The 25658-nt window shown below is 37.2% G+C and overlaps 1 protein-coding gene across 1 annotated transcript; it reads right to left on the bottom strand.

Annotated features, from left to right (window-relative positions):
• Positions 1 to 9514: 9514 nt before the first annotated feature.
• On the bottom strand, positions 9515 to 25594 carry LOC109039162 (DNA mismatch repair ATPase Mlh1). Its single transcript, XM_019054541.2, has 14 exons — positions 25440 to 25594; positions 24411 to 24539; positions 23620 to 23683; positions 21910 to 22109; positions 21387 to 21543; positions 19897 to 20036; positions 19125 to 19258; positions 18549 to 18775; positions 17548 to 17780; positions 16441 to 16614; positions 16055 to 16118; positions 12977 to 13175; positions 11698 to 11831; positions 9515 to 10725 (listed from the first exon to the last, which is right to left on the bottom strand). The coding sequence occupies exons 2-14, from the start codon at positions 24527 to 24529 to the stop codon at positions 10567 to 10569; spliced, it is 2004 nt and encodes a 667-aa protein (XP_018910086.2). The 5' UTR covers positions 24530 to 24539; positions 25440 to 25594; the 3' UTR covers positions 9515 to 10566.
• Between the last annotated feature and the right edge of the window lie 64 nt (positions 25595 to 25658).

The following is a 25658-nucleotide window of genomic DNA, read 5'->3' as shown; positions in this document are numbered from 1 at the left end:
GAGGGGAGCGGGGGTGACGCTGAGTCAGCCGAACCGCTGCCCGGGGACGGAATCAAGATGGCGGATTCCTGCCCTCCTGGAAGGCCTTTATTTTGCCGAATGGCTTGGTACGGCTTCCTACAGATCTCACTCTCGGTAGAGGCCTTCAACAACCACAAGCGATCGCCAACAACGCTGATCCACTGCAGTGGCGTCGCGTGCTCTGCGATCTATCGATATTTCCCCATTAAGCTATGATTAATAATCGATTCTTAAGGTGTTCGCTCCGAACACCCTGTTTATCGATACTTTTCCACAGGTTCAAATGGCCGATCAATCGATATATCGCAAAGCACGCCACGCTACTGATCCACTGTTATTATTAGATACGCGCGGATATCTGCGCATCCTCGTTTTCAGAGAAAACCATTCGTCACGTAGCCTCATTTCTTGCGAGGAGCGACGGGTTGAAAACATGCAATTCGTGTTACGGACTTACGGGGCCGCCCATAAATTCCGTCACTCAAGTAGGTGGGGGGGGGGGGGGTCTGGCGGTGGGTGACGGGGAGGGAGGGAGAGGTCAAGCCGAAGATGATGTAAGCTTTCCTGAAGACCAAAAGGCTGAATATGCTTGCTTGAAATTCGACTATATCTACTGCTTTTTAATGATTTTCTGCGTTTTCCTCGCTTCTTATAGAGACCGTCCATAAATTACGTATCGCCCATAATTAACTTCCCATAGAGGCCATCCATCTATGACGTAAGGGTTCGGGGGGGGGGGGGGGTGCCTGACATATAGTTGGGCGATGGAAGAGGGAGGGGTGACAAACCAAACTTCTCAGGCTGTAATTGCATGGCGCTGCGCAAATTTTGAAGAAAATTCCGATCGAGAACAGCGCGAGCACAGATTTTTCGTGGGTGACATGGGAGCGAGGGGTTGGCCCCAAACTTGTTTTAAGTTTTAAGGGGGATTCCACGGTGCTTAGCATCGACATGGAGGAGGAAGGGATAAAAAAAAATCGAAAATAAAACTGCTTGCGTCATTCATGAACGGCCGAATGAATTGCATCGTTATTGAATCCGTCAAAATGGCGAAAAGTAATATGGAGGTTCAAAATAATTGGCCAAGGTTCAAGAAAAGTACCTAATTCGCAAACGTTATGAGTTTATAATTACTCATCGGCGGATCCAAATACCTCGGACGGGAAGGGGGAAGGGGACCCAGGAGCCTCCCCAGAAAATGTTTGAATTTTTAAAGCATGTAACGTGCGGTTAATTTGAGTCAATTTCGTCATGAATTCGTCAATTACCAAAAGTAAGCATCTTCCCTTCTGTCTTTCCGTGCCTAGAGGTGTTAATGGTCATAGTTGCTAAGGGACCATTTTTTTTTAAAATAAACGAATATTACTACCACTATTGCCAACTTCTTTCTTTCTTCTCTTTTTCCTCCTTATTTTTTGAGCGAAGGGGGGAGGGGGGGCGGAGCGTACGTCCCCCCCCCCCCTCCCTTGGAACTTCCTACGGAATTGCTATATTTTTATGATTGTTTGTACTGTAACACTATTATTCTTGACCGCACTGATTGCGAGCCTCAATTTTCCACACAATGAGATCACTGAATCTATGTTGGACACGTGTGATGGCGAAAATCAACTAAATAATCATTGAAGTGACGCTATGCGGCGACATTCAGGTTTACAGATTGATTAATCGACTCTGATCAATGAGATATATTAGGTTTGCCATTATCAGGATCACGGTCGTATATTCATTAGCACCACGGAGGTATGACTCATTTCATACATCGAAAGTGAAATCATTGAGTCTATGCTAGATTCACGTACAATGGCAAGCAAATTGAGGCAATTCCATGCGGCATTCAGATTTGCGGTTAATTTTCTCAGATAGATTAAATAGAAATTACGAATGCTGTAATATCCGAGTTAATCACTATCGTAAATTCAATGGACTCAAGTTTTCGCTCATTGAAGTAATTGCTGAAACCGCACAATGGCGGAAATCAACTCGACATCATGGTTATTTTCTCTTCACTTCATTCGAATCCGCGGATAACGGCCTTGGACCGCCATGAATTTACAAGCAGCACTCAATGGCGAGGCGCGAATGATCTATGATCGATAATCGATTTTTCCCCTTTCGAGGCTATGGCAAAGATTCGATTATTAAGGTGATCGACTGTTCGTGCAGCTAGGAAATACGATCTCTGGCTCATCCGTTAAAACACTCACGAGCATAGGGAAACTAATGGCGCATGCTTTGACTTAGTTTGTAAACTGAGCCAGCAATTGTACTTCCTAATTGCAAAATTTAGTCCAGAATGGCGAGGTGTGAATGATGGATCATCGATATTCCCTCATTTCAAGCTATGATAAAGAATCGATCATTAAGGTGTCCGTGCAATTACGAATTACAATTTCTGGCTAATCCGTTAAAACACTCGTGTGCATAGGGGAACAAATGGTACATACTTCGTTTCTAAACGGAGTGAGAAATTGTAGTTCCTAATTGCAAAATTTAGTTCACAATAGCGAGGTGTGAATAATGGATCATCGATATTCCCTCATTTGAAGCTATGATAAAGAATCGATTATTAAGGCGTTCGTTGCGAACGCCCTGTTTATCGGTCCTTTTCCGTATGTTTAAATGCGGAGATCAATCGATACATCGAAAAGCACGAGCACTCGACTCGTAATCAGTGTGGCGCGACGGACGACGCGACGGTTCCGATTTCCTCGGCGTCGACGCGGCTCGAAATGGACGCGGAGAGGGCTCGCGAGCCAGCCGGGCACGGCGCGGGAGCCGGGAAGCGAGTCTGGGGTCGGAGCGTGAGAGTGACACGGCCGATGGCGAAGGTCACAGCCGCGGCGCCACCGGTCGAGAAAGAGCGGAAAAGGAAGGCGCGGGGCCAATGGGACGCCGCCGCCGGGCGGAATGGAGGCGGGCGCCCGCTCATTGGCGCGCCGCCGCCCGCGGCCTCCATTAGGCTCCGCCCCCCGGCCTGGCTCCGCCTCCGCGGGACGGAATCCACGCATGGCACCGGCGCGTCGTTCATCATGGCACGCGCCTGCCATGCCAAGGGTGGATTTTTTTCCCATTTCTGTTTGGGATGCTGACGTCATCTGGTCGATTGGTTTCTTTGTCCTCTCTCTAGCTGCCTACTAGCCTATACACACACAGGCGTTGTGTTCATTCTGCGCTTGCGTATATATTTCCCCTCTTTCTCATGCATTTGGAATATATACCAGTGGTGTGGCGTCCTTTGAGATTTATCGATTGATCCTCTGTTTAAACCTATGGAAAAGGATCGATGAAAAGACTGTCCAAACGAGCATTTTAATAATCGATTCGTTACCGTAGCTTCAAATGGGGACATATCGACAATCGATCATTTACGCTTCGCCACTATGGATTTAATTTTGCGATTTTAGGAACTACAAATCGAAAACACAGGAAAAATGCGGAACAAGGCTAAAATACGAAATACAAAGGCAGGACGCACCTTACGGCACCATTATCAACTGCTAAAATAGAATTAAAAATAAAAAAGAAATTAAAATAAAAACCAGCAAACGGCGTTACATGGTGAAATTGGTATTGAAATGAGACTGCAGGGATAACAAAATCTACAAAACTAGGAACTACAATAGTTGACTCAGTTTAGAAACAAAGCAGGTACCATTAATTTCCCTATGCTATGCACATAAGTGTTTTAACGAGTGAGTCCGAAATTATAGTTTCTATTATTGCAAATTGTTTAGTCCAGTTGCTCATGCAGCTTTGTATAGGAGTAAAAGTTCGCAGGTAGTACCTATTTTCTGGAAAGTTAGCAGCCGTAAGCTGTTCTGTCTATCGAGTATCAAACAAATCTATATCTGTTAACTCAAAATTTGAATTTCCTGCCATTTTTATCGCTCGCCATTCATGGAGGGGCTAGTCGTAGAGACTTGGAGGTCCAGCCCCCAAGATATTGAAGGAGACCAAAAAGTATTAATTCTTTGACACATCAGGCGTATATTATAAATTCCAAGTCTCTCTCTATCTCAATTCTTTCATTCAATAATTACTGGGGGGACCTGAGACTTATAAGTTACCCTGTACAAAAAAACACGTGTTACAAAAACTGTGAAATATTTCATTAACGCCGTTTCGGTTTGCCTTCCTATTTCCAGGGTTATAGGCAACACAAGCTTCCGCACATGGTCGAATAGTGGTACCTATCATCATGAAATGGCACTCTCCCTCGGGACACGCACCGATAAGAGCTATTTAACAAGCGGGAAGAGGTTACTTTAAAGGCATGTCAGTTAGCCTTCAACTTTTAGTGTAGGCAACACACGCTCTCACGTGGTCGAATAGTGGTATCATTCTGCACATAACAGTCAGACTGTCTCTGTCGGGGGAATTCATTGTAGACGCGACAACACTTAAGAAGATTAAAAGAGATGAAGAAGAAAGGAGAAGAGGAATAGAGGAGAAGAAAGACAAAGAAAAAAGAAAAGAGAAAGAAGAAAAAAGAAAGGAAAAAGAAGAAAAAAGAAAAGAGGAAAAAGGAAAAAGAAGAAAAAGAGAAAAGAGAAAAAAGAAAAAATAAAGGAAAAAGAAAAAAAAGAAGAAGAAAAATTAGAGGAAAAAAGAAGATAAAAAGAAAAGAGAAAGAAAAACATGAAAAAAAGGAAAGAGAGAGAACCTGAAGAAGAAAAGGGAAAGACTAAGAAGAAGAAGAAAAACATGAAAAAAAGAAAAGAGAGATAAGCTGAAGAAGAAAGGAGAAAGAATAAGAAGAAGAAAACATGAAAAAAAAGAAAAGAGAGATAAGCTGAGGAAGAAAGGAGAAAGAATAAGAAGAAGAAGAAAAGAGGAACAAGAATAAGAAGAAGAGGAAGAAGAAGAAGTAGAAAAGAGAAACAAGAAGAAGAAGTAGTAGAAGAAGAAGAAAAGAGAAACAAGAAGAAGAAGTGAAGAAGAAGAAGAGGAAGAAGAAGAAGAGGAAGAAGAAGAAAGAAAAGAGAAACAAGAAGAAGAAAAGAGAAACAAGAAGAAGAAGAAGAAAAGAGAAACAAGAAGAAGAAGAAAAGAGAAACAAGAGGAAAAAGAAAAGAGAAGTAAGAGGAAGAAGACATTAAAGAAAGAAGAATAGGAAGTATAGAGAAAGAAAAAAAGAGAAAATAGAAGAAGTTGAATGTAAAATGTAACCGCTGGACCCGACTTGATCCTCCTGAAGTTATTACTCAGTGTAGGTTGGTAAACAGGCCGCGTCGCGTCGGATAGTGAAAACGTGAACTAGTATGGTTTTCTCTATTCTCGCCCACTGTGAGCGAATGAAGTGTGACGTCAGCACTCAGGTTAGTCAACAGGCCGAGAAGTGGAGAGGCGCCTATCTGTTGGCTCTCCGAATACCGTCACCGCACTGTGGTTCAGACTGGGAGAAAACGAGTTCCAATGACAGGGTGCAAAGTATACCATATCATAGTCAAAATGTTACGCAAAATACGGCGAACGCATTGCATTCCTTTATTCATAATTCGCATAAATTGGAAAATACCGCTTTAAGGCTTACGTTGATTTGCACCTCCCGTTCGCAAAAAACCAGAGCGCATAACAAAGCGTCACAAAGGTGGAGGGGGGGGGGAGGGGGGGTCAAAAATGCCGAAAAAGTGCGTTACGTTATTTAAGGACGGCCCCTCATCACCTCTTCGGGCTCGTTTACCTTGAGGGCTATAAAATTTCGGACCCGTTTTGTTCGTTCGAAGGTCCCTACTTATAAATCTTTTTCCTGTTTTTAAGAGAATCACATAAATAGACTTAAATAAATCATTAAAATAATGTCTTCGTCATATCTTGGAAAATCGCTGTAGATTTTAAATAAGTGCTCATATTTGTTTACTCGTACAAAATAGGCAGAGAAAAAATTGCAACGTCGCAAATGGAGGTTGTACGAATGTTTTTTATCTCACCGTCGGTGAGGCGAAGAGTGTGACTACGCACGCGCTAGAGTTTGATATCAGTGGCAATCGCTATCTTCCGCCATCAAGTCGAGAAGCCGATGCTGGAGAAGTGCAGAAGTGTAGAAGGCGCTTCGAGCAAACTATTCCACCACAGAAGTATTGCTCAGTATCAGGCGAAAATGAAGGCGCACTCACGTTTGTAAATTTGACTGGTGTCCCTTTATTGCACTGTGTTGAGTCTACATGTACACGCTCTTGTTCTATCGAATTTTATAAAAACTTGATACCAGGTGCGGTTATTTTGGTTTATAAAAACTTGAATTTCAATTTAAATGTTCCAAATTCGAAGACCCGAAATGGTGGATGTGGCCTGAGATACTATCTCGGCTCCTTAAAAAGCCTTACGAAAATCCAAAAGTCGCCGAATTCCATCCAATAAAATGCGAGTTTTCTAGAAAAACTTTAAGATTAACTAAAAACTTTAGATTCTTTCCCTTTACATTTTTCGTAGCATGTGATTCATAATTGAATGTAGTTTTTCTAAATTTTGCAAAAAATTACTTGCAATTTCTCTTTTAAACGGAATATCCTATCCGGAGGAATGCGGCAACATTTGAGGGCTGCCTAATTTCACCGATAAAATACTTATTTATCTGAGAACAGTTATGAAAACCTTTCCTGCAATTGTTCAGACACAACAAGTGAAATTCAATTAAAATATAAAAATTCAATGGAGAAAAAGTCGCTATTTTTGCGGAAAAAATTGGCAACGTTCGCATGTGGTGTTTCTCTTCAACGCGACGCGACGCGACGCGGCGCGGCGGCAACGGCATGGGGCGCAGCGTTTTCCGAGTCATGGAGACGCGTGTTGCATACTTCGTCTTGTGAAGGCGCAGAGAGGAATCAATCTTCTCGTTGCTGCAGGCAGCTCGCTCGCTCGAATAAATCGTGTTTCCTGTTTTTCAAACACGCGCTGTGCAGCGTTGCCGTTGTGCGTTGGAAAATAAAACATGCAGGAGGTGATGTGGGTGAGAATTGAGATATTCCGGTCTGACAGCGGCAACAATAAAGAGGGTGATCATGGAAGGCCCGCCTCCTGCTGCGAGACTTGACCCCCCACCTGAGGCCTTTCAGACTCACCCTCCTGGAGTCCTGTCGACGTCTTCAGACGAGGAGAAGTGATATCGGAGCAGTGCTTTGCGATATGTCGATTGATCTGCCATTCAAACCTATGAAAAAAGATCGATTGTCAGGGCGTTTGCGACGAACACCATAATAATCGATTCTTCACCATAGCTTCAAATGGAATAAATTCGATTGTCGACTATAAGGAACCTTGTTTCAGTCTCGAGCGATCTGGCTCCTCGGAGAAACTCAACCGTTGACCGTCGCGTGCCAATTGGACAGAGTTCATCAGAAAGGAACCAACCCACATTAATTTTAATGAGAAAAAGAAGTTTGAAGTTTTATTCCTGCGTAAGGCTCAATGAAAAAAAAACAAAAAAAAAAACAAAAAAACTTCAACTCCTCTTTTTCACACACAAAAAGAATCATTTTTAGACCTGCAATTTTTGGCAGGAAAGAAGATACAGCTAGTGAAACTCAAAAACACTCTTAACTCAATTTTTTCGCAAATGTGGGTTGGTTCCTTTCTGATGAAGTCGGTCCGATTGGACTAGGTATATCTAACAATAAGGAACTGATATTTTCGCCTTATTTTAGGAACAACACATGTGCCATAAGTACCCCTGTGTAGATAGGTGCTATTACGAGTGAATTACAGGAAATTTCGAGAGGGTACTAAGGTTGGTTTTCTACCATACAACTATAATTTACCGGGAGATTTTGAAACGTTGCAGTGAAGATACAAATATTCATAAGTTGAGATCGACCTTTCCGACCAAACACTGAACAAGTGAACAAACGTGACAGCGTAGCAAAAAGGGTCTACATTTTCTTAACTTTTTAGCTTGCTGAGATCTACATCCTGTCCTGAAAGCCCTCAATTTTCGTCAATTATACTCTCGATATTTTGGCACAGAAATGCACGAAGTAAGTGCTTCTGGTAGTTTGGAAAAAACAGGGACACGTTGCTTCTTAACGAAATTGACATGGGTGTGGGCTGATAAGTTGGAAAGGTCATCATACTTCGACTTTACCATCCATTAGGTACCGCTTGCAATGCTGTCTAATAAAAGTAAATCTATGCGCGGGTAGTTTATTGTGGCTTGGACTCAATATCGCCCACTGAAAAAAAATATTTCTTGGGATATTATTTTGACTTAAAGCATCCTCTCTTGTCGACAAAATATAGTTTTCCTCAGTTAAAAAAACTTCGTTTCGTCATCGTTTTCACAGCATCAATTCAACTTAACGATAGCAAAACGACGCTTTTTTTTTTTTAAAAAAAAAAAAAAAAAAAACTCTTGTTGAGTTGAATTCACATGGATTTAACTTTAGAAAAAAAAAAAAAAAAATTATGCGACAAGAAACGATTCTTAAAGTTAAAATAAAATCACGAGGGATTTGTTTAGTGCTGTTACAACTTCATAGATGTCCGTGTTGCCTGAAGATAGAAATGAAGGCGCTTTTTGCTTCGGCTCAGGAATCCGTGCGATTTACCGCGCTTAGCCTTTGAAAGAATAGATTTTTCAAGAGTCTTTTGGATGAAAACCCCTTTTTCCTTTACTGGTACATGATGACAAATTGAACCATTTTGCAGATAGACCATTTCCATCCAAATGAATAAATGGAAAGAACTGGAACTATGTTAATGAAATGAACAATTTCTTTATTTTTGAATGAGGAGGAAGGGGACATTAGAATATATCTCCGGAATCTTGTTTTATAACAAACTGTTACCTACATCACATTATTTTGAGAGGGGAAAAAATTCAACTGGGACCTCTATTTTGACAGAGTTGGTAACAGGTGCAGCGTACCAGTACCAGTAATGGTAAAGGTTTGGATCAACCCTTATCATTTGCTTTCACCTAGAGTCCTGCTTTTTTTTTTTTTTTTCAAACCTAAAAGTATTGATGAAACTTAGTGGCCATTCATTGCTTTTAAAATTACTCTGTGGTCATTGTGTGGTTTACCAGTTGATCGAAAATGAATGACAATGTCACCAAAAGAAGAATGCAAGTTCGATGGCTGACTTCCACTGATATTGGGTCCTCAAGTTCGAAAATGACATTCGTTTTTAGTAGCCTTGGTTTCTGCACCCAACATTTGTTTTCGTGAGGGGGAGGTACAGTGCGGTAAAATGGGGGTTTTCATATGCATTAGACACAAAAACAAAGGCTAATAAAAAATGGACGTCACTTTCGAAGTTAGTGACACAAAATTAACCAGAGCTTGTTTTTTAAAAAAAAAAAAAATTCAAAATTTTTTTATATTTATTATTATTGCTTCGTTAATGGAGTAAATGAAGCTACAAAGATAATTTAAGGCAATGAATTGGACTCTACGTTGATCAACATCTGACACTTCCAGTGCTAGCTGCAGTGCACTTTTCATGAAATGGCGATAGGTACTCAGGAGTCATGAGCAATAAAAATAATCAAAACTTAGGTGTGTGGTTTCATGTATTTCAAAGTCATTTTCATAAAACATGAACTAACAAGAAGTACTACAATTACCTGAGAAAAGGACAAAACATTTCTTAACAACTGGTACATTTAAAAAAAATATTAAAAAATCATGAACGGTTTGATCACCGCAAAATATCACAGAAAAGCTCCAATAATAATTACAATGAATATAAACAATGGAAATGAGGAGGTTTACTTTTAGTAGCGGTTGATAAATTCAATAAAGTTTGAGTAGTGGAGTTTTTTGAAAAAAAATAATGACCTCCTCGCTCGAAGGGCGAAATATATTTCAATTAATAATTTGAACACTGCCTGCCACTTCTAAAAATGAAATCTGAGAATGGCACGCTTTAATGATGGGACAGTAGTGCACTTGGATAATTGGACATCGGAACATGTTGCAAAAAGTTACATTACTCTGACTATCCTAGAACTGTCTCAATAATTTTTGGGGCTTACAAAGAGATAAAGGTAAACAATTAAAGCATGAATGAATACAAGGAAAGTCTGTGATACGGCTAATCAAGATACATTTTCCTAGTTTAGCCACCACTAGGTTCATGATATCAATATTTGGCTGTTGCAGACAGACGTCAGAGCTAAAAAGCAGTTTGAATAGTGTACATTTAAAAGGCACTATAACTAGGTTTGCAAAGGCTCACTCCTCACCTCACAGTATGGGAGGAACATTTGAACAGGGTGATTTTTGAGCAATTTTACATGGAATACAAGTATGCACATTTCTCTTCAGCTCTTGCAAAAATCTACAACAGCCCGTACAAAGAAATTAAACAAATAAAAGTAATCAAAATAAAATCACAAATGGTTATCGGACTCCTGAAGAGGCATAAGTAGACAGTAATATCAAAAGGGTAAAACATATAAAATACGAAACTTCTTGCTTGGGACAACTTAAAGTGTTATCTTTTTCTCATTCTGAGTATTGTGAGTATTCCTCTCAAAGATTCTTTCGATGTTGAAGATATTTTGTTTCCTGGTTTAAAAATACTCCAAAAAGTAGTGATAGATCAACAACGCTCAAAAACTTTGTAAAGGTTTTGAATATCTTCAATGAGAAGCAAACATTTGTTGTCTGAAAAATTCATTGGAGGTAGGAACTGAGATTTGACTACCGGGAAAAAAGTGTGTTCCACTAATTTCTGCCAATTTGAAGATCTGGTCAAATACTAGAATAAAATGAGAGAAAAGAGAAAAGAAAGATTAGAGAAATTACTCACCATAACTTCATGAATACTATGATGATGGACGCACAAAATGAATTAATAATAATTTAAAATGTACAAAGGCTGTCTCAAAAAACTGAAAAGTAGCCTGTTTAGAGAAAATTTTTAAAGGTATTGAAATACAGTTTACTGAATGTTTCAGCCTACATTACTAGCTTTCTATGGAGCCATTATTGAGCTCATTTGATCAAAAATTCCCTTTACAGCAGCAATTTTTACAATGTTAAAAAAAAACCCTTCACTCTCGTAGTTTATAAGGACACAGCAACATTGATAATGGCAACCTTTACATTGCTGTAAAAAAACAAGTTCATTACCAGTTGAGCTCGACAGTGGCTTGATAAAAAGCTAGTAAAATGAGCTACCACCTCTTTTGAACCAAATTTCAATAACTTTTACAATTTTCTTCAAATAGGCTAACTCTCGGTTTTTTGTACGACAACATCAGTAATTTTAGATTCATTCCAAGATAACTTTTGGGGTCATAGAACATAAAACATTAGATTTATCTACCTCTTTGAAGAAAGTCAAGAAATGAGTAAACAGTGTTTTAAGAGAGTATTCTATTCGGATTGTAATGAGAAATTAATGTTACTCACTAACCTCTTTGAGTCAGGCATATTTATGCATTCACTTAATTTTTGTGACTGCCGGAGGACACTGATGTTAGCTCACTTTACCACATCAATTAGTCACCAAAAAATGAAGAGGTAGACTTAGCACACTGATAGGAAATCATAATGTATATTGAGGAATAAAGAAATGATAAATATTTACCCTGAAATTTTTTTGTGATTATTTACTTTTAGGGAAATACTTGGCAATTGACACAGAGGAGGGTAATTAATAGTACAGGCAATTCATTTCCACTACCTTCTGCAACATAACACTCATATATAAGGCTAAATTTCTTACCTTGAAGGAGCCATAATACTCTGCAGTGACACGACAAAATGTCCTGAAACACTCGATTTCGGATGTCCAATCAACTTCAAAAGCCAGACGCAGAAGGTACATGGGTAAACCTTCTTGAGGAGGAATGTAATCATCTGAAAACAAAGAAGGTATGTTGGAATTCGATACAAAAAAACGTTGGAGGAAAATTAACCAAGACATATGGACTTGGTTGTGAAGCATTCTTTGGTTATATTTACTCCAGGAGGGGTGCTCCACAATACTACCACCAGATATTACTGAGCTAAGTCTACTGTATAATTCTTGCAGTAGACAAAAGAAAACAAAGCTGTTGCTCCAAGTGTGACAAGGAAAAAACAAACAAAAAATTCTTTGAAAAGCATAACAGAAAAGAGAAAATTCAAATCTTATTCCACCCCCCCCCCCCAAAAAAAAAACCAAAAAAAACAAAACAAAAAAAAACCAGTTAGGTTACAATCCCAAATAGGTACTTATTGAAGTCAGTCGGTGAAAATTGAAAGAGATTCGCAGTATAGGGTTGCATGCAGCAACAGCCCAAACCGAAGCCACGTCCTTTCAAAAGTGAAAGAGAGAGAAGAGGACAAGTCAAATGAGAGTGGCAGAAGGCAAAGTACAATGTCAATGAATCAACAGTGCATAATCCAGATTGAAAGGGATATTAGAACCAAAACCAAGCATCATATCAGTCACACCAAATTGAACAAGAATCGCTCATTAATTGATTGACTGATTGCCTTGATTGATTCCAAAGAACTCCCAGCTCAATGAACTCTAATTGTAGTGTCAACGATGAAACTCCTGAACTATGAATCTCCTTTGCTGTGTTTCAAAATTTCCATTCCCATTTAATTTTTTGGAGGGAGAACAAATCAACATCATTCCTTGAACTTTTCAAAAAAATATAAACCACAGAAGTTTTTAAGGGATGAGGTTTAGTAGTTTCCTATTTAACAAAAGTCCTTTCTTTCTGTCATAAGTCTCCATGTAATTTTGAACCTTTAAATGCGTATTCCTTTAAATGGCAGAAACTGCAGTTATGTACCTTGTCCTCCGAGTCTCACAATTTTGGTCACACATGTTCATACCTAACAAGTTATTCTTCATTCTTAGATCAGTATAATCTACATTCTTTCAGGGCTACTTTGGGGATTTTATTTTAAAGCTAATTACACAGCTAAAAAAACATAACTTTTTGTTCTTGGATGGGACTGATGAAGATAAATTGTAGGAGAATTTAGACATATGATAGGTTTCTTACCAAGAAGGAGTGGAATAGTGATGAGATTCTGCTCCTCATTCATTTCAAGAGAGAAATAGTCGTCTAACATAAGTGCTCGCTTCTTCAGTTTAGCAAGTGCTTTTTGCACAACTTCTTCAGCAGGCCCATCTTCTAAGTACTTCTTGGCTTCATCAAGTTCCAATCCCAAAAGCAGGAGTGCTTTTATTTCCATGGGCTCCTAAGTCGACAAAAGACAAATTAAGGATGAAACGAAGTAGAAAATGAATGGAAAATGCCAAGAAAAGATATCCAACCATGAGGAGAAATAAGAAAAAAATACATTTTTGAAGTTTTGAGGACTTGAAAAAGAGTTAAACATCACTTGATCTTTTTTCTGTGAGAGTAAAAATGTTCCTTCACACTGTGTCTATAGACTCAGCAGGAAAAAATTCCCTGATTTTCCTAGGTTTCCCCTGACTTAATTAATCAAAATTCCTTGACTTCTCACATGAACAATTTTACACTCCTAGAACCGGAAAAAAAATTTTCTGGAATTAATTTCGCTCCACATGATAGACACAAATGAGTCTATTAGTTAGGTATTAATTGGATTACATTTTGCAATCAGGAACCACTATTTCTGGCCCATTTTAGAGACAACATACATGACGTTGGTTTCTCTATGCAGATATGTGATTTTAAGAAAGAGCCAGAGATAGCTCCTGGATCCTTATTGAAAAATGCAATCCAATTGTTACCTAAAATTGCAATTCTTTCTTAAAAATTATTCTTCTCCAGAGCACTGAGTACCTAACCAGATTGAGACTCCGTTTGATTATGCCGACAGCGCTGATGATTTCTTAAGTAGAAAGTTCCCAGATTTTTCAAATTTCTAGTCTTTTTTGTTAATTCTCTCCTTTTTCCATTCTTTTCCTAGCCTGATGAAATTCCCTGACAGTCCTTAGTTTTCCAGACATGTAGACACCCTATGCAGTAGATTTACATTCCTCCAAACTTGAGAAAGTTTAATGATCAATCACCAGAAGGGGTTCTGCGTTTAGTAAGAGACATTTCTTTTGGGTGCCAAAAATTGCAATGGACCACTAGACAAGGCAGGAATTTAAGCAATCTGATACATGTTTCTTAACCAGAATTTCACGAAAAACACGATTAGCGCAACGAATATTACTGAAACTAACTCCTAACGAAGATTTCAACGTTTTTACTTCACATTGGTTACGAGGAATTTGAACTGCCCGCTCACAAGAAACTCAAAGCTCTACTCGAGTCGAATCGCGCACTACAACGGTTTCAGCAAGCTTCTCCATCGAGCAATGTTCATTTCCCATTATATGTTGTTAAAACCACAAGAAATTTGCTATAGCTGAGCCAAACCGTCAAGATTGAGGTTTCCAGATTTTTATATTGCAGAGACTATCATGATGGAAGTTTAGCGCGCGATGTGAAACACGTAGAGCATTGAGTTTTCGTGAGCGGGTGGTTTGAATTCACGCATCATGAATCATTAAATGTCTTCGTAAGGAGTTGATTTCGGTAACTTTTGCTATGCGCATCGCATTTTACGTGAAATTTTGGTTGAGAAACATGTATCAGAATGCTGAAATTCGTACCTAGTCTAGTGGTCCATTCTCAATTTGGAAACAAAGCAATAAGTTCAACTGGAACAATGCACCTAGAATACTAGCACACATAAAGCTAATGGGATATCATTCCATTCATAAAATTAATTTCAAAAAGAAATAATCTAGTATGGATTAATTTCCTTTTTTCTTGTTTTTGTTTTTAAAAAAAAATATACCCTGATGATGCATGGTACATATAGGTAAAATCTTACACATTTTCACAGGCTAAAAGAAGGCGGTTTTGCGTAACTTAAATTGGATTGCATTTTGCAAAGAGGAACCAAGAGCATTCAAATGTCCCTAAGATTAAGCAACTATTTCTACCTTGCAAACATAAACTTATCATCTAAACAATTTGTATCTTTACTTCCAAGAAACTATAAATTCAAGACGAAAATTACCTATGTAATTTTATTTTGGCATGATTTAAGTTTTACTATCGCAAATAATTTAAGTGGCGCAATCCTAGCAACGTTGGAATGCTATTGGTTCCTTTTTGCAAAAGGAAATCTAATTGAAGGTCCATAATCATTCAGCACAAGGCTACAGAAAACTGATCTTGTAGTCTCTGTATAAAACAATTGTCATAAAAAATACTTTGGACACCATGTTGGCTTCTAACTTATTGCTAATGCCACCCTGATACTTGCACCAACCTTCCAGTGGTTGCGATTGGGAGTGAGTGGAGGGTGACTTTACCCCTTGGTGTTGAGAAAAAAAATTAATGGAAATTTGAGGTTTTAGGACTGAGTTTTTTAAGGACCAGTGGCGATCAATGATTCAATTCAAAAAACTTCCTGAATTGTTGAAATTTTTCTTTGAAATTCTCAATTATCCTTTCTGCTAATTATAAGAGCCACAAAAAGGCTTTTACCAATCTTTTAGATCATGAAAACACAGACAAGTATAAACCGCCCAAGGCAGTCTGAAAATGGTGTGGAACCACTAAGACACAACAAATTGACCGTGAAACTATCAGACTCTGTATCTCGATTTGCGATGTTGCAGTCTTCATGTCAGAGTTTCTTTTTTAAATGGAAAACTACTCCTTTTCAATTTTTGAAAACTTCCAAGATTTTTCTTCTCTGTGAAAATTTCAAGGAATGACATGGATTAGTTCTCCTTCAAAAAAATAAAATAGGAGCAGAAATTGTTAAAGCACTGCAAATGAGATACATGATCTGGTAGTTTTACCATCAACATATGATTGATTACATTCCTCATCTTCGACAGAAAAATTTAGCTGTACATTTGGAATACAGATGTTAATGAATACTATTGGATGGATTAACGTGCTACTGAGCAGATGTAACAATGGGCGTTTTTTGATTGATTGCACAAAAATTCCCTGACTTTTCTTACTCAGTGTGGATCTATATTTTGGGGTCTATGTATTTTCACCCTGACTTTTCCCAGTTTTTCAGGTCATAGACAGTTTTGACATAAGTACCAGAATGCGTGATTTTTTACTTACGGAATATTTTATCGCTCCAAAATTTCCAAACTCGTACAAAAGGATTTGATAAAATGCCTCCGACCTGGAGTGAAAAACATAGGAAAAATAGTTTTATAATGGTGCAAATTACTGGCCTATTATTAGAACTACGCCGATAGTTGCATTAAAAGTCATTACAAAAACTGGAATGGATAGGTGATACAAAGTTAAGATCAACTGTCTGCCAGAAAGACTTTATATTGATAAAGTGAATGGAATGGTACATTTTTAGTCAATTTTCAAAGTTTGAACAAAAATGAAGTTTAAGAAAAATATACTGACTGATCATCACCTTCGTGATTTTTAAAAAATGTATAAGATAATAAATTGATGGATACTCTAACAGTCTAGAGCAAAGAACTTACATGATTGTCTGGATATTAGCACAGAATAAATTTGTAGTGCTTTGAAAAAGAAGCCAATGAGGTTTTGTGCAGCCAACATACGTGGATTGATTGAATATTTCTCGGAGGGTTACACTACATTGTTCTTCAATTTCTCGCCGCAAAGAGAGAACGCTAGTCAGATTGATTTCTCGCCTGTTGAAGTAGTAATGAAAAAATTAAACAATGACAAATGAAAATGAGATAAATGTATTTGTATTTTTTCATCACTTATTTCACATATTTTCTTGATCGCACCAACATGGCTTTTATTTGATTTTCACATTTTTATGATTTAGTAGCCATTGAACCCATTGACAAGCAAAGGGAAATTTCTAAATTGAAGTCAGAGGTACTCAAAACAACAACAGGAAAAGAAAAATGCACCATATTGGCGAGCGTTTTCATTTTAACTACACTGCCATTGGTGCCTTCGCATGTTATCCTGACACAAGTATTACTGGTCTTGTGAGTCGAGTAACCATACTTTATCTTCTGTGAACTATGATTTGATAAAAAAAAAAGTCATTCAGATGGAGTTACAGGACAAAGCACACCACACCACTGGTAAGTAAGAAGTAAGACGAAAAGATTCTATCTCGAATAGTGCGAAAAACCGCAATACAGCAGGTGCCAAATTAATTAATAAAAAAACTGACAGCGCTGCACTGATGATGGTTCCAATTAAACCCTAAATGCATCTGGAGTTGCCTTGCTGGTTGGTCGTGGCTAATGTTGCTCTTAAAAGCATATCTTTGGAGGGGGAAAAGCTCTGTTTTTTTTTTTTTTTTCTCCATCACAATGAGTGTCTTTACAGAATAAACACCATGGCTGTGATGTTAAGTCAAAATGTTGTCTCTAAATGAATAAATTGAAGCATGTAACAAATCTTGATGCGGGTTTTTTCATGGTTCCACCCTTGATGGTCTATATGCTTTTTTCAAAGTTAGTATCTAGCCGGCTGAGATGCATGAATTCTTAAGTCTAATTGACTTTTATTCCTATCCTAAATATAACAATGGGGATACAATACATTGATCATTCATGAGACACAAAATAATAGGCAGCGATCATTCTTTCTTTACTTACCGTTGGGCATTGGTACTTGAAGTCTTCTTGAATGCTGGAGCTATAACTTTTTTCGGCTGGCTGTCTTTATCACAATCAGATGACTGAGAAGGGAGTAAAAATTTATCCATTTTTTGAGCTTTTGGATCAGTACGAACCATTTTACATGGTGCTACTGGGGCTTCTTTATCTTTGTTTTTGACTGGGTTTTCTTCTTTACTCGGTATTGTTGGCTTCGATGGTAAAAATTTTGACTGTAAATAAAGTTGACAGCATTTTAAGGTAAATGGAAGAACCAATCTAAAGTAAATTTGAATTTCAACCAATTAACATTTAAATTTAATTGTTAACTTTAATGTAAAACATTTTAGAGTTTCTTATTTCATTTTCTTTGACCTCTTATACAAGAGCTGTGTTTCAATGGAATAACTGAGACAAATTTAAAAACAGTGAGCTGTCAATCTTGAGTAAATCATTATTGAAATTAATTTACTCAACTCCTGTTACATATTTAAAACACCAAATGCATTTTGGAGTCTTAAGACTGCAGAATAATTCTTGTGTCAAAACAAGTTGAGCTTAACAATCCCACCATCGTCGTTTTCCTCAGAGAATATATCGGCAAACAGCATTCAAATTTCCAAGGGACATTAGTTGCGTGTTTCTGTGGCCTGTTAGGAAATAAGTGCTAAAACACCGTGGCAGGCAGCATGTTCTACTAAAAACTCATTATAGATACTGAAGACAAAAATGAATCTAAGGAGAAGTAGGTTGGCATTGTTGTCACAAATCACAATAAACTGTTCTTACCAGCAACAAAGCTGATTTATTTTTTCTGAAAAGAGTAAAATAGAAACAGATATTTTAAAAATTGTAGAGACGACGCATATCTTTATGATAGTGGACTTGAATAATGAGTTAACTTACTTCTGAGAGGGCTGTTGGAAGTATATCAATTAAATTCTGTAAAATAAAGATACCAAAAATATCTAAAAAGTCTAGGAAAAATGACTGGAGGTTACCTTTAAGTAAAATGCACGAGAGTGGTCTGCACCTGCCAACTTGGCCTCAATGGCAGATTTCACTTTTTCGATGATGACTTCCTCATGAAGGAAAAATACTTCATGCTTTGTCGGATGTACATTGACATCAACATTTCTTGGATCAAGTTCCAAGCTCAGGTACATAAAAGGGTAGGAATTCTTCGCCAAGTACAAACTATAGATATTCTCTAAGGCTTTGCGTAGGGCTGAAACAAAAAGGGAGACTCCATTCAACACAAAATACTTCACATTTGCATTAAATACTTTGTTAGAAAATTTATGATAAAAAGGAAAATAAGATACACAGTTGAAACATTTAAACTTAAAAAGAAAGTTTTTGAGCCTTCCAATCGATGATTAGTATCTATATTCTTGCTGTCACATGATCTGCGTACACATCTTGCCTCGTCACCAAGTAAGTCTTGAAATTTCAAACCAAATGACTCATGCAATTTCAACATTATCAGGTTCAAAATGAATATTGCTGAATCAGTTTCTCCCCTGAGACATATTAAACCAAAGTGTTTCAATAAAATAAAATTCGGAGTTACTGACCTGTTGAATCGACTAATCTGTGATTAATGAACAAAAGAAAATGAGGTTTTTTGGTTGCGTAGTTTGCATTTGAAATAAATCCTTTAAACTTAATCTTCATTTTTTCATCCTCCAAGTCTACTTCCAGCAATTCTCTACAAAAATAAACAGATTTCACCTCGATCAAACTTTAGATAAAGAAGATATAATGAAAAAGTATGACAAGCCAGTAAGTATGAGCAAACAGATGTAAAAAGTGGAAGTTGAACTTAGCAAAGACAAATTTTGAAATGACTGTGGTACAATTCAGTCAAATATTCTGAAATGGTGGAGTAGTTATCCTGGACAACATTTACGAGTATTAGTCAATTCAAGTTTCTTGGCGACTGACATCTTTTTTTTCTCACAGATCAGGCTTGGCAGAACATTAATCAACACTTACGTTGACAAACGTGTGCTGATCAATCCCTCAGGAGTCGTTCCTTTCTGGTACAAACGCAACACTGTGGTCATGTAGGAAAACAGCCTATCTAGGGCCACAAATCATAGAGAAAGAATAAACAAGAAATATTTAATGTAAAGAAAAGATTCAAAATTCATTTAAACAGACATTGAATATTGTATCGAGGGGAAAGCATCTTTCTCAATTTAAGAAACAGATTTCTTGCTAAGGCGATGGACCTCTAGAATCTCTCTGGAGTAAAAGTGAAAAAAAACTACGACTGACAGAAAATATTCTCCACCGGACCTCACAAATAATGTTTAGATTGGTAAAGAACAATAGACGACTCACCTTGCTACATTGGTTCCATAAATTGCTTTGATATTATCAACATGGGTTGAGTTTGGATGTGTTCGAATGTCAGTCAAGCTTTCTCCTTGTTTTTTCAAGCAAAAACCTACTTTGGGATTGTGAACAGCATATTTACTTACCTATAAGGAGAGACATAAAGTGAGTGATTCAGAATTAAGTGTAAAGATAGGTGCTTCAAAATAAAAGGTAATACATAAAACTACAACATACGATACTTTTTCCAGAGAGTGTAAAAAAATTTAGACAAATCATCTTGACCCACAGAGTCTTTATTCACGCTATAACCGTAACCACTTTGGGGACATCTACGAAGCCAGGGAGAATCAGCGTTTGCTGATTAGCTGAACTCAGCTTCAGGCATAGCCTTACTACATCAACTCGACAATCAGATTTTTATTAGTTTTTTCCTCACTTAGAAATGAGTTTTTTTTTACTTTTTAAGAAACATTTTCTTTTTTCCGCAACATTTTACCTACAGAGAACTGTACAACGACCCTGCAAAAATTTTTTGCCACTGCTCCAAAACGGCTCAAGTGAAAAGATGTCTTGGAGCAAAATTGTCTTATTTGGACCTTTTAAATCAAAGGGAACTATGACCATTCTGAAATGAGCCCTGAGATTCATATAAATACATGCATGATAAAGCTCAAATCAACATTGATATAATTCTTTTTGCTTTAAATAAGCCCACTTCAGTATTCAGAGTAAAGAATCCACCCCTGAAGTTTTTGCAATTCGATTTGGGGCACCCTGTGTTTGTTGGACCCTTCAATGTATAATCAATAGGTAAAGAGTGACTTAAGCCGAAATCATACGCTGAATGTGGCTTGATTGTGCAGGCCATCAGCCCGATGTCTAAATTTTGAGCGTAACATGCAAAATTCAGGGCATTGATGAAGATAGAAGCTCAGCAATTATCATTTATCTGAACTATTTGAGTAAATTTGATACAAATCTGGATGAAAATAACTCAAATTTACGAAATTTTAGCTGTTGAGCGATGATTCTTGACTCCCATAATCAGCTGTCAAATCTAACGTGTGATTCCAGCTTCATGACATGAATTACAACACAATATTATCTAAATGTAAGTAGATATCATGAAAGTAGTCACACTATATTTTTGGGGAGAGGTCCAGAAATGCAAAAACGTTTTTCCAATGAAAAATCCTATAAGAAGTTTGAAAATTGTGAACAGAATTAGTTCCCTGTCAAATACTTGAAATTAACAACGAATTTAATGTTTTCAATATTATAAATAATTTGCAAAATTTTTGTTCTTGGTTAAAAAAAAAAAAAAAATATTTGCTACTACTTTTTGCTTGAGTCAAGAGTAAATGTAGGCAAGTACATCAAACAATGTAAGAAAATAGCGGTTTTTCAAATTAAATTAAAATTCTGTGCTACGGTTGCCCTGGGTAATCAGGTCATCGGACTGTCACAAAACACAGGATAAAAAAGATACTTACAACATCAGCCACTTTTGCAAACTCTTCACTAGGATTTTTCAATGCTTTTTTCCGTGTTGCTATATTATAGAACAAATCTTCAACTATAATAGTCGTTCCCTGATTTCCAGCGATCATTTTAGGGGTCCCGATTAAATTTCCATCTTCATACGTGCACCTAAGAAATAAATAATTATGAGCAAGTTATCTTCAAAAATACTCAAAGGACTGATTTGAAAAGGAACTTCAGAATTTGGTGAAGCAGATTTTTCTTTCGAAACATTTTGGGATATTCCATTAATTTTTAAGGGAAAAAACATGGAGACTAGCGCAAAAATTTTTAAGAAAAAAAATAGAAAATAGTTACATCATGGTTTCACTGTATATTTGACGAAACAGAAATGGCCCAGCCATTTCAATGATTCGGCTATTCATTTGATCAAATGTACCTGGATCTATGAAAGTTGAGAAGATACCAGGTTGATTGGATTGTGGCTACGGATCTCTCAAGATTTTTACCAGATCAAATTATTTCTGTACGTACTTATAGGCACAAGGCTCCAAAGATGTTTTTGTGATGATTGTAAGATGCGCTACATGACTGATACTTGCAAGGGCTTCTCCACGAAAACCAAAAGTTGCAATTGTGTTTAAATCTTCAAAACTGCTGAGTTTGCTCGTCGTGAAACGTTTGCATACGATGGATAGATCTTCCTTGCGAATGCCGGTTCCATTATCTTGAATCTGCGAGAAAAATCAAATTAGGAAAAAAAGTGAGATTTGTACTGTAATTTTGGCCAGGTTCATTCACTAAAATGTTGAGGTGCTTGAGAACACAGATGTGCGATTGGTAACTAGAGAAAAGTTATTAAAGTTGTTAAATTAATGTTAAACATAAAAAAAATCAATTTTCATTAATTCAAGTACAGAATCAATCTTTAACTAAAATTTTCAAAGGCTTGAAGTTGGAAAAATTACATACTTTATGCGAGGAGATGACTTATCATGACTCTTAAAACCGCTGGAATAATCGTGTCTGCGTTGCTATTTTGTGGTAGTGATCACACAATTTCTCAATTTTTTAAAATATTGCAGTAAAAATTGCACTTTTCCCCGCGACAACAATGTGAAAAGCACTGAACTTCCTTGGATTCAATGAATTCAAAAGAAGTGTCGCTTATGTTATGCCATATTGACCTGAAAATTGCGCCATCACCTGCAGGAGAGCAAGGGAGCAACTATTCAAACTCTGGAGTAGGTATGTGGTATTACGCGAAATTGAAGAAAAATCGTAGTTTTTTGCAGTCTCAAGTTCCTGCCTTTCATGAACATTATACTCTCGTACACCTAAAAATCTCGTATTTTCCTTCATATTGACCTGAAAATTAAGTGATCTTTGGTGATCTTAATCAATTCCAGAAAAATTTGTGTAAATTCCTCGATATTCAGTTGAATTACACGAAACAATTAATGACTTATTATGAATTAAATATTATGATCTTATGCAATCTTGTTACTATATTTTTATGGATGACTAGTACCTTACTTTTTTCAGGATAATTATCTATCATTAAGTTCATATCATTAATCAATGGATTCTAGTTTTTAAAGGTCTGCCCTCCTCTATTTTACCGAAAAAATACTTGCTTCATCAGGCATAAGCAAACTTAAACTCGATTTCAGGTATTCATAGAATCATTTTCAATCACAAGGTGGCTCATAATTACTATGGCAAAGTTCCCAATGGGCTTCTCAATACTATGATCTAAACATTTTCTCAGGCTTCATGTAAATTCCTGAGAGTCTTTGTAAAACAGAGCAACGGTCCTCCTATACCTCTTAAGAATTGAAAGGAATTAGAAGATATTAACACCCATCAAAGCAGATTTTCGTCATTGCAATGAAATATCAATCTTGGAAACAGAATCAAGTGCACGAATGCAAATTTACTGCCTACACTAAATTAAAAATACCTACTTAAAACCAGGGAAGCATCAAACTATGTTGAGCATCTTTTTGAAGTTGGAGGTGAAATGAAGAATCAATACATTTTCGTTAGGGTCATGGCAGATTTGTTAATATGTTTTTCCTTTAATTTTGGAAGAATACTCTCTGAAAATTATAGAGAAAAATTTTTCAAAATACTTCGATAAAAATAGAGTAGGAGTAAGACTTTTGGAACAATGCAATAGAAAAATCTGTTTTCCTAGTTTCTGGGTAAATAAATTATTAAGGAGAAGAAAGAGAAAAGTACCTGTAATAATTTAAGACCTCCAGCCTTTAATGTTATCTGAATATTAGTTGATTTGGCATCCAAACTGAAAAAAATGAAAATTATAATTAAGTATGCTGACATCGTAGTTACTTAGATGAGAAAGTTGCTTTTGCAAGAAAAACCTTTTGTCAGTGGTATTGATTAACATGAAAGATACTTAGTTAGAATGGGTGTTAATGCACGTTCTGTTTCACATGATACCTACAGCTTAGTAAATACCGAAAAGAAGGAAGTTATAACATGCCTACAATATCTCACTGCATAAAAAGTTTTTCTTTCTTGGTTGAAATATGAAGTTGCCTTGTGGAAAAAGGTTCAACTTCACAGCTTGTACGGGGAGTTACTCATTTTACCAAGCTAAGACACTTCAATTAGGAAGTTTCCGCACTCATGCGTTGGTATTTCTGTTTAGGTAATTTTGTTCAAATTTAGACCAAAAAATTGAAGAGACACCAATGATTAGAGATTGGGAATTGAGCTTATCCTAATTTTCACTCTCTTTATCAAAGATTTTGGTTTAATTGAGGAAACCCACAAAGTCTTTCTCTTCTAGTCTTTCATGGCCCTATCATCAGCCAAGCACAGCATCATAGCACTTAGCAAGCATTTAGTACTTTCACGCTCAGAAAGGTCATAGAATCGTGGCGACAAAAGATAACCACACATGGTAGCATGGATGTGGTCCCTTGTTTTCAGACTAGTAACATCTGTTCTTAGAGAAAATATAATGAGGAGGTAAATAAATGCGGAAAAAAGAAAAAAGGGATAACCTGTTCTCGAGCAGCTCTTTGAGGGCATTTGCAGGACGCTGAATTACTTCTCCAGCAGCAATACGGTTGACTACCGTTTCATCCAATGCTCGTATTGTAGGAGGAATTTTATCATCCATGATTGAAAATCTGATAAAAAATGCAATAAATAAAATTAAAGAAATTATATTTGTGGCACTCAATGCATCTCATCACAGGAGACTTCTAAACTGTGTCATAGACATGTGCATGCATCACATTACCTACTTAAGTTAGGTTTTACTCATTGTTAGAGCCCGTTTCAGATTACTTTCCCTCTTTCATTGGACACGCAGATACAGAATACCTATGGGGAATTGACCTGCGGCAGGTTTATGCCCAATGAGTTTGCAGGCTTCTTACTTAAGTGCACCGAGGATCTGCTATCTTCATTCAGACACCAAGGGTGGATACAAAAATAAAGATGAAAGATCTTTCGTCTTCTTCTGAAAGTGAATTTACTCACAAGGCAAAGACTCTACTGCAAAAAAATTTTCCTACTCCCTGGTCAACCTATGAATCTGGGAGCACACTGACTAACTGATCTGAAAGTAAAGACCTTAGCGGTGTCCGAGCCATAGAATTATTTCTACAACTATAACTTGACAGGCACAGATTTACATTGGTACAGTGACAACAAACTGAAGTGTACACTAGTACTACATATTGACGGTGTAAGTCGGCAATCACATAACTCGTTTGCGGTGTCTGAAAATCTCCGCCTCTGTTATTTTTTTAACAAACTGACACCATTCCTTGAAGTTTTTGCTGAATTTTCCACGCATAGAGCAGAAAAATCATAAAGAACTGCCGTTGAGTAGTTTTCCGTTTAAAAAATATGGTATGGCAGTAAGTCTGCGACATTGCAAACCGAGTTATGTGATTGCCGACTTACACCGTCGATATGCCCATTTGATTGTGAGAAAATGCATCAAATTCAGCGAGTATAACAATAATGGGAATGTTATTACGCAGAGTAAAGAAACGAATTAAATGAAATAAAAATCTTACGTTACAACGATGAATAGTGAGAAAACTACAGCTTCGAAAGTTCGGAATTAACAGAAATAAGTAGCATGTGCTGAAAATATTAAACTCAGAACAAAACAAAAACAAAGAGTAGAGAGGAGGTTGGTTCTTTATTGACATACGTCAATGGGTTGGTTGGTTGGTACACAGTACGTCATCAACATGGCGCAGAAATGTGCGATTGCACTAACCTAGGTTACT

Source organism: Bemisia tabaci, chromosome 6 (assembly GCF_918797505.1).
Source record: "Bemisia tabaci chromosome 6, PGI_BMITA_v3".
Taxonomy (NCBI): domain Eukaryota; kingdom Metazoa; phylum Arthropoda; class Insecta; order Hemiptera; family Aleyrodidae; genus Bemisia; species Bemisia tabaci.
This window is presented reverse-complemented; position numbering and strand designations above follow the sequence as displayed.